General features: G+C 37.4%; 2 protein-coding genes across 7 annotated transcripts in view; one reads left to right on the top strand and one right to left on the bottom strand.

The window, feature by feature from the left end:
* Window positions 1-6,350, top strand: part of CDPF1 (cysteine rich DPF motif domain containing 1) — a 15,315-nt gene extending 8,965 nt beyond the window's left edge. Inside the window, exon 4 of the mRNA XM_010716048.3 lies at window positions 4,770-6,350. Within this exon, the coding sequence (XP_010714350.1) occupies window positions 4,770-4,913 (144 nt within the window). The 3' untranslated portion in view covers window positions 4,914-6,350. The remainder of the gene's footprint in view (window positions 1-4,769) is intronic.
* Window positions 6,351-7,852: 1,502 nt separating this feature from the next.
* Window positions 7,853-15,211, bottom strand: part of PPARA (peroxisome proliferator activated receptor alpha) — a 40,623-nt gene continuing 33,264 nt past the window's right edge. For all 6 annotated transcript variants that reach the window (XM_019617023.2, XM_031555375.1, XM_010716016.3 and 3 more), the window contains one exon: window positions 7,853-14,922. In XM_019617023.2, the coding sequence (XP_019472568.1) occupies window positions 14,675-14,922 (248 nt within the window). In that variant the 3' untranslated portion in view covers window positions 7,853-14,674. The remainder of the gene's footprint in view (window positions 14,923-15,211) is intronic.

Here is a 15,211-nt window from a genome sequence, read left to right as displayed (position 1 = left end):
AAGAAAGACACTTCGTAAAGGTGTGGGATTTTTTTTCTCATGTTGTTTGGTAGCCAGGTATATTTCTGGTAGGACAAAGTAATGCTGCTGGCATCCTCAGAGCAGGAAGTGAGATAATGTGAGCAGCTGAGACAGTTCATATGCCAATGCCGGACAATTTCTGTGTTGGAACTGAGGAAATTCTCCTGAGATTAAAAATAAAGTTATGCTCACCAAATTCAGAGGGAGAAACACAGCTGAAAGAAAATTGAGACTCTTGGACAAGTTTAAGTGTTATTCTGATTTGCAGGGAATTATTACTGAGCATGACACTGCTCTAAGAGGAGTGCAAAATTAGCACTTTTCTCCTGATTAAGTTTGTTTACCATTTCTGAAGTCTCTTCTGTTACGTCAGTGAAAGAAAATCATAAAAAGATCAGATTAGCATTTGGAACTGAGATTTCTTTTTCTTTTTAGAACTACCTGACGATTCCTATGGGAATCAGATGAAGCCCGAGTGCTGAACTCAAGTTTCTAGAGCCAAGTAGCTTAAGGCAGTTGTGTGCATGTACACAGTGTGGAGGTAAAGCTGACATGTGAGCAAGGTCTTCCTTGTGACAGTGAATGTCCCTGTCTGGGCCGGTGGTTGCCTCACTCACACACAAACAGCCAAAGTGATAGCAAGCATATGGGCAAGTGCAGATCACATAGTTAGGGGTAATGAGCTTGATTCTTGCCATAACAAGTCAGGTTTACCCCTCCTATGTAATGGCACAGGATTAGTAACTCAGGTACACTTTGGGCAAACCTGAGCTCTTTTTGCTATTTGCATTCACAATTTAAGTGTGTTGAATTTATGAAGGATTCAACAGATACTTTCAAATCTGGCAATCAAATCTATCAGAAATATTGAGGTTCAGCCTCTCAGTGTCCCACCATGCAGTCTTCCTTCTTTTATTCCTGCCTATTTTAGCTGTTGTGTAAATATATCAGGCATTTACTTTTTGTTATCTGAGTCTTCAGGATTCTCCTAATGGTATCACTCAAAGCAAAATTGCAAAATCGTAATCATAAATTATTGAAAATAAATTCCTTACCGAACTGGCCAGGCCAGATAGTGAATCGTGCATCAGCTATGATTTCCAAATCTACTTAGCAATGCTACTTAGGTAACATTGAAAAAGATCTGCAGAAATGATAATTAATGCTTTAAACACCCACACCAAAGTAGGTAAATACATACTATTCCTCTTTCATGTAGGGAAGATTAGAGTGTAGAGAGGTAAAAATTTATCCAAGGCAACAGAGAGAGACAAAGTTATAATAATATCTCTGTGGGTTGTTTCTGGTTGCTGCTATTGCTTGACCCAAGTACATCAACTGAGCCTTATGCTGTTTCCACAGTGTTATAACATAGGAATTGAAAGTAAGAAAATCATATTTTCTTGGTCCTCATTTGCAAAGAGGCTGGAGCAATATGATGGAAAGCTGTCAGTGACAGGTTGCTAACATTTCTATGTTAACTCAAAATATAGTACTAGACTAACATGTAGTAAAAATAAGACTTGTCTGATCTTAGGTTGAGCAAAGGGATTGGATTTAATTTGCTAGCTTTTGTATCTTAGAATGAGATTTTAGGCTTTTTTTGAGACACCCCACGCTAGCAGAAGGGTCTTTATAACTGCTGTTCCAGGGAAAGTCAAGATTTATGTTCTATATGTTCATAAACTCACGTCTTCAGATAGTCTCTGAAGTCTCACTAAGTTATTTTACAGTCAACTTACATTGTACTCACACTACTGAACCAATCTTTAGCACATTATTGATAAGTACGTTTGGTACAAATGGAAGTAATTCTAATGATTGTTTTAAAACGTGCCAAAAAAAAAACCCAAAAACCACTGTAAAAAGTAGGATAATAAAAATATTTTTTTAAAGTCTTTAGAAAGACTGAGTGCCTTTTTCCTGTTTCTCTTTCATTAAAGGGAAGAGGAAATGATGTAATGTGATCATGTTAGTCATTTAAAGCAGGTATTTCCTTTTATTGCAACACTTACTAAAAATAGGTTTTAAACACTTTAAGTCGCTTCTTAAAGAAGAAATGAAGAAAGAGGGCAATTTTCTTCTGTTATTGCTCACTGTAGCAGAAGCTGAGTAGACAGTGACCTTGGACGTGATTGTAGGTATTAAGTGATAAACATAAACTACAACTGCTTTCCACTCAACTTTCAGTCATGCAAGGTCAGTCCTGAAGAAGGTTAGGCAGAATCTTTCCTTTACATAGGGTTTCCTTCATAAGTGTGCTAAAAATAATGCCGCTGTCTATATTACTTTTTGACATGATCCGTATGAGAAGAGAAATAAACTCTGTCAGTTAGCTTTGACAGCTCAGAGTTAAAGAATTGTTCAGTTAAGGATGGAGCCCTGTCAGGACAGTGGTCAAAGAAGGGCTTGGATATACGTAATAAATGTAATTAATAGTAAATAGGCTACATTATCCCATGACTGAGAGAGGAGACTGAGGACTCCATCCCTAGAGGTGTTCAAGGCCAGATTGAATGGGGCCTTGGGCAACCTGGTCTAGTATTAAATGTGGAGGTTGGTGGCCCTGAAGGTGGCAAGGGGGTTGGAGATTCATGATCCTTGAGGTCCCTTCCAACCTGGCCATTCTGTGATTCTATGATTCTGTAATGGTGTGTGTACCGAGAATCCGGATGTGTGTGGCTCATAGGCATGACTTTCTGTAAGCTCGGTAAGTGGAAATCAGCAGAAGCTGGCAACTCATTTCAGCTAAAAGAATGCAAATTAAGCACCTGTGTGTCTGTAGGGAGCTTGGTCTTAACATCTGAGTTTCCCTTCTTTAGAGTGGGGCAAAAGTCTCTCCTGCCTTTGCCACTGCTGAGCAGTATCCTCAGGTGCAGTGGCCATCTTCTTGTTCATGGAGCCATGAAGTTAACCTGAGGGCCTGGGGAGCTGTGTGCTATATTGTAATACAAGCAACAATAGCAGGGCCAACTTAAACTCTAATCTTCCTTTTTAACTGGCAGCTTAATGTATTAAGGATATCAAAGGACAAAAAACAATAGGCTGTGGAGACTGTGCAGGGGGCTTTTCAGAGGGCTTTTCAGAGAACAGGGCCTCACACAACTCTGAATGTGCAAAAGCCTGACAACTGGTGCAGAAAAGGACAATAGATGAAGAGAATTTGTCACATGGAGGCAAGGTGACTGTGATTTTGATATAATTGAGTGGTACCTACTGTTGAAGTGCAGATGGTGAGTGACAAGGGAAACAAAAGTGAGAACAGAAATGCATAAGTATGCAAACCACGTTCTTAGAGAAAGGCCAGCCACAAACCATCATAGCAAGAGGAAAACTTTGCTATTTAGGTAAAACCCTTGAAATCTACTGCACCGAGAAAGATGTCCTGATCCATCTGAACTGATGTCTTTATTCGTGCTTAAATCCCCAAGAATAATCCATCAGTAACACCACTCTAGCTTACTTATTAAATCCTGTTTGGAATTTAGTGATCAGCACGCCTGGAGAACCATGAACTTCAGTCTCACTGCAGGGCAAAAGAGTAACACTTCAATAAGTTTCTCCTCCAGTTGTCTGAACTCTGCACTGCAAATAGATTAAAATATTCCAGCAATTTTGCTTCTTCCCATTCAATAATTCTAGCATCTGGTTAGAGCTAACTGTATGGAAAATAAATATGGGGTCTGTAACACTCCTTAACTAAATCAGATGTGAACTATTTCAGATCACAGCCATTCCATTTCAAGGGCAGGAAAACATCTTGGAGCACAACAGATTCTAATACTTTGCCTTCAGTAACTTGGGCAAGGGATGTCCACTCAACCTTTAGTACAATGCATGTTTTTAGTTTTTAGTCAGCGAGTACATTTATTCAAGGTAAGAAAGGTTAATGGGTAAAATCTTGGTTAATGGATGAAATCTCAGTTGAATTGTCTCAGCTGAATTAAATTCAGTTAGCTATTCTGATTACTGGACATCTCTATGATATTCATATAATATACTTTACGTATTCTCCTAGGGCTATGCAAACATGCAAATTACAAAGACAATTAAGTTTTCAGGTAGTTGTGGAAAAATATGCGGCTAAAGTCTCAGAGCTTACTGTTTCTGACCTACATTCTTTGTGCTTGCGTTTGCCCTTTTGCTGTTTCATGGAAATTTGCAAGAAGAGCTTTCTCAAACTTCAAATCTCAAATGCCAGTTCAGGAAGCTGAAAGATCTTCCCAGCAGGGAGAAATCTTGGGAAGTCAAATGAAGATTTAGCGACAGAGAACTTTGCTGTTTAGGTGAAACCCACAGAATCTGTTACTCCCAGAAAGATGTTCTGATCTGTCTGATGTCTTCATTCGTGTTTAGCTCTCCAGGAATAATCCATCAGCAACAGCAGCTCGGCTTAGCCATTACACTTTGTTTATAATTTAGTGATCACACCAGGAGATCCATGAATGATTCTTGAAGGAAAAAGCCAATTGCAAGGAAATTGGTAACTGTTTACTATAGCTTTGAACTGATGAAGGTCAGTTTTTAAAAATAATTGTTTATTTGGTTAGCTTTTGTTACAGTCCAGTTTTTATTTTTCAAATAAAAAGCTAGAATTATTGAATAGAAGAAGCAAAATTGCTGGAGTATTTTAATCTAGAAGAATAATTTAATTCAGAATAAAGATTCTACATATAAATGTGGTTTAATGAGACTGGAACTTAGGCAGTTCCATTTTGTGTATCCAGCTAATACTGTTTTCTTTACAGGAATGTAGTCTGTTCTACACTAAAAGGTTCTGCCTCCCCTGTGTGAATGAAAACCTACAGGCTTTTCCTTTGGAAATACAAGAAGATATGGATAAAAGGAAACCCCAGTCAAAGTCTAAGAAAAAAATGGATTCAAGAACATAAATACTGAAAGACCAAGAAAGAGAGACAGTTCTTTGGCTGAGCTTCCTCCTCTCTCCTTTTTAAGACTATCATGTTGCTCCTTTTGAAGTAGTGACCTTCATTAGCTCACTGCTACAGAAAACAGCTACACGTTTCCCACTGGCTTGGCTTCAAGCATCATTGCGCAGCAATTGCAGCACCAGCAGAATGGCCTTAGGGTGCTGGAAAAGCAGAAAGAATGTCAAAAAGGCCTGTTTGTTGACGTATCAAATGCATGTAGTAAAAAACTGAGCAGTGTTAAAGCTTAGGATCTATGTCCAAATTTCCCATTTGCTATTTTAATGTGTTGTATGGTTCTTGATAATCCTACAGTGTTATGAAAAATCTGAGAGATGTATCTGACTTAATACATCCAAGAATGTAATTGTTAACCTGTCATTGTTAGCTTGGTAAGATTACAGTGAAGAAGGAAGTCCAAAATAAAACTGGTAGGACAAAACATCATAGATAGCCACAGAAATATCTAAATTCAAAATTCCAATATCAACACTATCACAGAAAGTACATGCTTTTATAATGGCAACATTTACATTTTTTAAAATAATAATTTTAAAAAGGATACAAATCTGCAGTCACTTTGCACTCAGTCTTCCAGTCCGTCTCTGCACAGTGATAGAAGAGGTTACTTTGTCTAGTTTATAGGATTTCCTGGAAATAGGGAAATTCAGCTACTAAAGTCAATTGTTTTCTGAAGCGGGCAATTGAACAATCAGGATTTGAGAAACATAGTTTTAGTAAAAAAATATATATATAAAAAATTGCTAGGAGAAAAAGCAATTTCTTTAGTCTGTATATTGGCATCATGAATGTCTGTGTTGACTTTGTCTTAATTATAAGCAAGATTTATATGCTAATATAATCAATCAGTCACACATCTTGAGGATATGTCCAGAGTGCTCCATAATCACCACATTCATGTTATTTATTCATGCTTTTTTGGTCACTGGTTCAGAAGCAATGTCTGAACCAGTCAGTATCAATGCCTCGGTTAACATCTCTCCTTTTCTTTACTCTTTCAGCCTTATCATTTGTTTTATACTTACACAATCCTTTTAGGAGAATTAGCCATGTATCTGTTAGAAGAAATCAACATAATTTTAATGGGTTATTTTATGTTGTTTAAGACTTTCTAGTGTCCTGGAATCTTTCACTGTGTTTTTTACTGAACCTCATGTATTCGTTTCTGCTGTTGGAGACTGGAATTTCTTGCAGTTACCAGATGAGCAATCATGGATATATTACAACCTTTTTCAAGCTTTAGTTGCACTTGAGTATGAAATGCGTAGACCTCTTTAATTGCCTAAAAAAAATACTTGTTAAAACTCAACATTTCAGATTCCTTTCTGCAGTAATAAGAAGTTAGTCTTTCAAATAAAGTGATGTACAGCTTGCTTAAAATTAGTGTTATTCAATTTCAGTTTCATGTTACACACAGCTCCTCCCCCCCCTCCTTACTTAACACAAGATCCTATGGTATGTTTACACAGGCAAATGTCTTTCTAAAACATTATCTAAGTTTTTATTTTCTTTATTTCACAATATTTGCAGCAGGTTGTATGTTAACTCTTAGCCTGAAAGTAGGTTTTAAAAGCCTGGTGAATGCAGTTCGCATCTGAATGAGAATGTGCCTTTGGGCTGTAAGATACCTGAGGCCTGGGAAGTGCACCCACATGGTGCTGGGAAGGACCTCTGCTTTCTGAGCTGTTTTTCCTCTAATTCAACCTATTGTGTGCCCTTCTTGTGCTAGGAAAGGAAAGCTGGCCTACATGTGATTAGGGATCTCCTGTAATGACAGGGTTATTATCTGTGTCTGACTGTTACTACTTGCATATTCTGCATTCTAATACTTCCTACTGAACGTGGGCATTATGCTCTCTATCACAGTGTGTTGGTATATATGTGATTTTACAGATCGAACGCTGTCATCATACCTAAATTTACCACAGCTTAGCAGCCACGAGTCCTTCCTTACAGGATGCACAAAGCCTTTACAGTTGGGTTTTATCAACTCCTCTTGGTACTTTCTGCTGCTGAAAATGAGGCCCTCAATCCTCCAGTACACAGATGATGAAAAAAAAGTTTATTTACTCTGTTGTGATTTTCCTTCAGCACCGTTTTACCACTTCAATAAATCCCTGGGTTTGCAAAGGAGATAATGCATATGTATGTTACACACAAATCCCTAACAGCACTTACAAGCATCCACACGTTCTAGATACTTCAAATATTATTCTGTCATTAAAAAACCCTTGTAATACTAACACATTAAATAGTAAGCTTATGTAGTACTTCTTTTTAAAAACAGACATTTGTTGCCAACCCCCACAATAAATGCAGCCATTCCTAGCAAAGCTTGCCTTATCCGCTCTTGGTCACTACTAGAAGTAGTATTCCTGGTGTGAAGTTGAGCAGCTGAGTGTTTTCTGAAGTAGAGCCCTGGATATCAAAGTAAGGCAAATTTGTTTGAATTGTTAATTAACTAGAAGAGCACTCCTGCCACTGGTGCTGTCTCAGAAGGAGTGATGGCTGCCATCACCACCACCACCCTGCACACCCCAGGTTCTGACTCTGCATATATTGACAGGAGCTGCCAGGTGAGGACATAAGCTGTACAGGAGGTCAGAGCAGAACTATCGTAGTGCACTTAAAAGTTATTGATGCGTGTATGGCCATTGGAAGGGATTCAGTTAAGATGTGGCAGCTGCTTTGGATAAAGTGCAAGAGGCCACAGCTCTGCCTGTCTCAAAACCACAACACTTCATTTTCCTGGAAATGAAAGATCAGCACAAATCAGGTTCATTTTAAAAATACTTTATTTTTTTTTTAAACCATTAAGGCAAAAACATATTGCAAATTAATTGTGTTTACATTCAATCTTGCAGGATAACTTTTTTTTTTTTTTTTTAAAGCACAGAGGTTTCTACCAGTCTCTATACAAACAGTGAATCCAACCATTTATGTTTTAAAGGAGGAGGAAACAAAAACAATGTAAAAAGTTCCAAGTTTTTTCATTCTAGCTTGGTAGGCTGGTAACATCTGAGAAGCCATCATCACATTACACTATATGTAATTTTTACACTCACGCATGTAAGTGACTTTGTCTTTCCTTATAAGACCCTGTGAGCCCAGGGCTGCTGTTCTTTCCTGGAAATCCCATCTGCATTTGGTCTGACAGAAAGACCCACAGGAACCCCGGAAGCACTGGGTGGGATTTCACTGGGAAACACATTCCATGGGAATCAGGTTTGACTACTCCCTTCAAGAAATGCCAGCTCTTTGCAATAAAACACACCCCAAAATTCCTCTAAAAATAAATAAAATTAAAAAAAAAAGTAGACTGGAAACAATGATTTGTTGCTTGCTTTTTTTTTTTCTTCTTTAATATCATTATCTTGATATAATTAAACACTTGTTAGCTCTACTGATTAGGATTTGGCAATGCTAACAAAAATGTGCTTTTTCTTTGTCGTAGCAGATAACAGACAATTTAACACACCATAAAGGGTTCTAACATCATGATGTAATTAAATTGTTACATTCCTACAGAAAATCAGAGTGATTGTATAGTTGTGAAATATCAGGAGCAATATGAAATGCAGCTCATCTGAGAAGCTGATACCACAGACAGTGTCCAACAGTAACAGGGGTGTTCTTTTTAAAATCTGCACTATTCAAACTTAGCTTTGTTGTCACTAAGGAAGCCGGAAATGTTCTTCCACTTCTGAAACCAGAGGAAAATAGTTGTGGCCACTGAGAGGAAGCCACGGCCTCCCGCTGCCAGCCGCCCCACCGGAGCTGTCCCTGCAGGGAGCGAGGTGAGGGATTTCGTTGAAGCAGCCTCTTCCCATTCTCTGTGTGACTGTCAGCGGACGTAACAGCACAGATGAGCAGAACTGCTCCACCCCCAGCAGCTCCGAAGAGCGCTGCAGGACCGATGGGGCAAAGGCGCTGTGTCTCCGTGAAGGCAATTCCGACACCGGGCAGCAAAACTTTCCTGTGGCACACGCAGATGTGCCTGAGGTAGGGAAGCCTGGATGTGGATGGCTCTTTGTGTGGCAACTTGTATATGAATCACCCAGCAGTTTGGCTAATCTTATGATTCCCATTACACATCACAAAAGAGATTTTGAATGTTTATACTGCACTCCTACGCACAGTAGGAGGAGAGTGTGCCAGTATTTTGGTTGGCTAATATTTATCACCACCATTTTTTATTTTTTTCCTTTCAGGGGTGAAGAATGCCGTAAAACTTTTTGCATTGTGCTGCTTTTTTCTTTTTTTTTTTAATTTCCCCTCCATAGAAGCAATTACAGCTCATGCGTATCCAACCTGAGAAAACGTACCAAAATACTTAAAATGGCTTTTGAGTACCTTATGCCTGCTCTTGCAGTCCAGTCCATTCTTAAGGCCCAGCCTGTAAGGAGATGAATTTCTCTTAGGCCTGTAGTCTACCCCAGGGGCAGAGGCAGCTCAGCTGAAATTGAGGTCCTTGCAGTAGAAATTCTGTTTTGAAACAAGGTTTCAGTGGAATCTGACGAGATAACACTGATGCAATCAGTCAAGAAGATTAAGGGGAAAAAAGGCTTCAGAAGCTGAAGAAGTTTTAAAAAACTGTAAGCACGTTAGGGAAAACAGAAGAGGAATGCCTTTGCCCTAGGATGGGTTTAGTTAGCAATGCATTTATACGATATATTTACAGTGTAAAGTGACACATTTGATGGTACCTTTTAAAGTTTTTTTTCCATTGCTGCCTAAGAAATTCATAAAAGAAGCAGCCATAGGTTACATTTCATCCTAACCTAGACTTACTTTAAGGAAGTCTATATTCTATGTGAAAATACAATTTTCAATTTGGCGCCAACCGTCAATGCCAAACGTCAACAAGTTGCAGAATTTATGATAGGAATAAAACTCACGCAGGAATAAATAGATGCTTGTCTTTGACTTAAGGCCCACCACCCTTAGCCATAAAAGTAAATCTTTCCTCACTGTACAAAAGGCTTCACAAGATAAAGTATGAAACAAGTATTTAAATTAAATAATTTACATATTTTTCTTAAAGTACCTCTGTAATATAATTTAGTGAAAGTTTATACCTTGCAATTATATTCTGATATTTTACAAATCAAAACGTGAAGAAATGGTATTACATTAAATTAAAAAATTCCATAGTACATATGATCAATACTCTCAGATCAAATCCACATATAATTTAAATCTCTAGTAAGAGGATAGCAGAGCTAATTAACTCTAGATTAAAAAAATATATATGCAACTTATTATCAAGAAAGCACTTGAGATATAAGCAAGTACCAGATACCGTACTAACCCTCGTATTTTGACACTTACTAAGGGGTCAGGGTTTTCAGTGAAGGTCCATAATTTTAAGAACTTATCCTTAAAGTAATAACCCAACAGCTGCAAATGCATTTGTTGAAGGCAGTTGCAGATTTTCTACTAAGTAACATGGTCGCTTTTAAGGAGAGACAGAGCTGAAATTGTTCCTCTTTAGACACAGTAGAAGCAGCTACAGCACAGTCTCTGATTTCTCTGTCTGACATGATGTGCAAGATGTCCAGGCTTTCCATTAGAGATAAGGAGGAAATTTCAATTTACCAGTGTGTGACCCAGCTCCCACCATGAATAAATCTCCAAAGCTTTAGCAGTTTGAATAAACAAACAAATGTTTAGATGCTTATTATAAGCTCTTTGATTTGCAAACTTGTGCTAGCTCTCTCATGAGAACAGACTTAGTGCAACTGCTGGTATTTCCTAAATCTGTGCAGGCCAGAAATAAAGCTAAAATATGCTCTTTGGCAACACTTCAGCTTTCTAGCAGCTGGCTAGAACCAAAGCACAAAGGCACATGGAAGTGACAAAAGGAGAACACTTCTTTAAATGCCAAAAAAGATTCAATTTCTGTAAGTGGAGAACATTCCTATCCATTGAGAGTCAATTTGTGTTTAAAATAAAAGTGGATTTCTGAAATTTATATAAGTACAATGCAATGTTTTGTTTTTCTTTTAAAGACAGCTGTGCACTATCAAACTGAACACAGAGTACCTTTAAAAAATATATTATAGAGTTTGAAAATGAGTACTCCTAATTATTAGAAACAAACCCTTATTTTTTTTTGCTTTTTCTTTTCCCTGCTATTAAAGTACTTAAGGCTTACCAATAAATCAAAAACAAAGAAACAAAAAGACCCTCCAAAGTGAATAGGTGGTAGGTTTGTTGAAATCCTAAATTGTACCATTAGGATCCCTATCCACCTGTTGCCTCTGGCTGTAAGCTCATTGTGGGTACCTGGTCCCTAACCAGGAGTCTTCAGTGCTATTACATTAAAATAAGCTAGTGTCGATACGAATCAGATCAAAACTATACATAACAAACTAGTAAGCCTTTAATAAATCTTTATCCTGAAATCAGCTAATTTTATTTCCCTCTATAGATTGAACATTTTAAAATATTAAATGATCTCTATGATGTGGAGATACTGAAAGCTCCTCAGTGATATAAAGCTTGTCAGACTCCAAGCTTCTTGAAAATGAACATAAATAGAGTAATTTTGACATCTAATTGGCAAATATCTAGTCATCCACACAAGTCTCTGATGTAACTTTTTAGAAGCATAAGGTTTAAATTAAGAACTTCCTTTTGCACACTTATGCAAGTGAACTGTCTGCTCTGTTTCATTCTTTGAGAAACACACAGAATCACAGGAGTTGGATGAGACCTCTGGAGATCAGAGTCCAACCTCCTCTGCTAAAGCAGGTTCACTACAGGAGGTTGCATAGAAAAGCATCCAGGTGAGTCTTGAATGTCTCCACAGAAGGAGTCTGTGGTTACATGCACAGTGCAAACCTGTAGACAGTGGAATTTATCCAGAATTTTCAGCTACATTATCATCTTGTTTATACTTCTGTAACTCTGTAACTCACAGATGTATTCTTCCCGTACATTTAAAGGCCTGCAATTTAATTTAAAATAGAAATTGAATGCTGGTGTCCAAAGGGATTACTCAAAAAATGCTTGCATTTTCTTTTGTTATTAAAAAAAAAAAAATGCACCTGAAGTAGGAAAAAATGCAAATAACACACTTTCCTAATGCCTGTAATGGGATCCTGTTACAAAGAGGCTTCTAATATAGATACAATGCTGTTTTAAATTCTTTATAATTTTTGCCAAATGTAAGTATTTATTATGAAACTTTTTAGTTTCAGTTAAGTGTATTAGCCATTTTTGGAAACAATAACAGGGAAAATACATTTTCTCCACAGCGAGTTTGTCTTTTTGTTTGTTTGTTGTTGTTTTTTAACTTTTTTTTTTTTTCTGAGAAACTTCAGTACATGCAAATAATGGAAGAGAACTTTCAAATTTGCACATGACTGCGCTTTGGGGGAAAATGCAGCTTACACTTCTTCAGAAGACAAACTTGAGCCAGTTGGCTGTTAGAGTTTCCAACTTTAGAATTTCCACCGCCATCAGCTGCACAGTGTTAAGCACTGTGCGCTTCCTATGGATGGATGCAGTGTTTACAGATTGCTGGTATGCCATTGTGAGATTTTGGCAACTTCCTTAACTAAGCAATATTGCTTATCAAATACCTCAGTGCTGACTACCTTATGCCCAAAAGCCACCATCTCCTAGAGAGACAATGGCGACTTGAAGAATTAAGCAGCATCACTGGTAAAATCTTGTTATTTCTGAGGCCATAGTACTTACTGTTGCAAGACACAAGACAACCCATTTCTCATCCACTGCTTCCCAGTAAGACCAACAATCTTCTCTTACTGAAGTGTTCGAAGGAACTGTAACACAATGCTTATTCATCCCAGCTGTGGGGAGAAGGTAACTGACAGGGAAGGCAAAGGAGGAAGTTCGATGCATACATACCTAATTCTTCTATCTTGCCCTAGATAGTCACTAAATTTGAGGCTGGTGCTTTAGTATTTCACACTAAAACTTCTGCTAATGGCCATCATCTAGGTAAATACCAAATTGCTGTTAAACCAGTAATTTATTCAGTGCCTAGCCATGCCAGTGGGTTTGTGCAAAACAAATGTAACTAAATAAGCACCAATACATGATGCTTTCACTTCATCCATCTTAATTAATTCTGAGAATGTCTAAGATTCTAATGTTTCCAAACAAGCTACAATGAAACAAGGAGAACGTGTCATCCCTGTGGCACTGAAAGCCTAACTGTTGCAACAATGTTAAGACTGGCTCCTAAAGCCTTTGTTATGAAACAGATAGCAAAATACAAAAATAACAAACTGAAATTACCAGATTAAAAAATGTCAAGAAAAAGAACTAGCACAGTGCCTTGTATGCAACTAGCACTTGCTTTCACATTTTGTGCATTAATCTCAATAAGGGATCCTGCAAAATGCCATAGGCAAGCAGTTTCCTTGTAGCTTATTTTGAATCAAGAGTAAGTACTTTTGTAAAATACTCAGGTATATGATAAACTTACTCTCAGTTGTGCTCTCATGATTTCATAACATCAGACAATTGACAAGCTCCATTTTCTTGTCACTTTATCCGCTATGGCGCTAATGAGAAGGAGAAAATTTGGTAAAATAATCCAGCTATTACTTCTATAGGCAAGGTCTATCAAAGATTAGAAATATATGAGTGAAGAATTGAAAAAAAAGAAAAAAATGTACTCATCAGAAAAGTAAACAAGTTCAATTAACTCCGTACTGCCAAAACACAGGACAAGAAGGAAGGTGCCTTTCCTATGTAATCATTTCTTCAGAGTGAGCTATCATTGCACGAGAATACTGTACAGTTGAAATTCCTTTTTTTCCCCCCCCCTCAACGAGGATCAGATTATTCTGTCTGTCCAGAACTCTGGCTGATTCAAAGTTGTATTCTTAAGTCAAAACTGTCTGCATCTTGAGCTACTGCAAGTTTTCCAAGCTACAAATGGTTAGACGCATTTTTCCTCAGGGAGATTTTTGCATTTCCTTTCCTTTTCAAACAGTTCCATGACTTAGCACTTTTAGTCTTCCAGAAAAACCTGAATAGTACTACTATCTGCTGTCTTTTAGATAATGCTTAGGATTTTATTTCATTTCTTGAAAGCATTGTCTTTTCAGTGCACTAATCCTAAAGTACACCAATGCCATGCTATGTGAAGCTGTAGTGTGCTTCATGGATTTCAAGCAGTGGCACAAGAAAGGTCTTTCAAATTTTTTTATATATGTATGTACAGTAATACCCAATCATTTGATAAATCTAGAGTGACTGCCTCTAACGAAAAATATTAGTTGTTTCTCAGTATTTCTATTAGCCAAGAATGCATCATCTTTATGACGGTGCTTGTAGCTGGAGAGAATTTGCTGAATTTGTTATTGCAACTCTAAAATGACTAAGCCAAGAGGAAATACTTTTTTTTTTTTCCATTTCTGTTACTTAACATTCTGATTTATTATACAAATATATATTCTTTACCAATCTTCAGATTTCCAAATAAAAGAACTGCTTTTAAGGCGCTTCATGAACATTACGATCAGTATTTTTCTGCAGAACTCATTCAAAAGAAGACAGAAGAACTCAAACCAAAAGACCTTTAGCACTCCAGTTACTTAGCTTTTACATTTTTCACGCTCCGAACTGAGTGAACAGCTGATAGCTGTGCAAGTGATTTTGCTCCCATCTATTATTAATATTGCTGTTGTCTTTAAATATTGTGGAAAAAAATCTAAAAATCCTTAATACATGTCCCTGTAGATTTCCTGCAGTAAAGGGTGTAAATGTGCATCAGATTCAGTCTTCTTGATTATCTGAACAAGTTGAGCGTGCTCTGTGACAAGCTGTCGGAGGTCTGCCATCTTTTGGAGAAGTTTCGGGAAGAGGAAGGTATCATCAGGATGGTTGGTTTGCAAGTGCAGTTTCAGTACATGCACAATGCTCTCCTGCATTTTTTCAATGTGTCCTACATTCACAAGACCAGGACGATCTGTTCTCAAAACAGAAGAATACATGTCAAAATTTTTGAAATATTCTTTATTGTAGGCTATTTTATAGATTCTATATTTTATAGACGAGTATAAATTTACATTATACAATTGAGGGCAATGACAATAACCTCATCAGCTTCAACAGGACTTGGAACAGGCTTAAAGTAAACCTTTAAAAAAAATGTAGTCTTAGCCCTCAGGTCAAAGCATTTTCAATGCCCACAGGTATTTGAGGAAAGTTCATAGTATTAAACACAACCTGTGCTGCTAAAGGAAAAAAAAAAAAAC

This window comes from Meleagris gallopavo, chromosome 1 (genome assembly GCF_000146605.3).
Source record: "Meleagris gallopavo isolate NT-WF06-2002-E0010 breed Aviagen turkey brand Nicholas breeding stock chromosome 1, Turkey_5.1, whole genome shotgun sequence".
Classification (NCBI taxonomy): Eukaryota; Metazoa; Chordata; class Aves; order Galliformes; family Phasianidae; genus Meleagris; species Meleagris gallopavo.
Note: the sequence above shows the minus strand (reverse complement) of the source record. Positions and strands in the feature narration are given on the sequence as shown.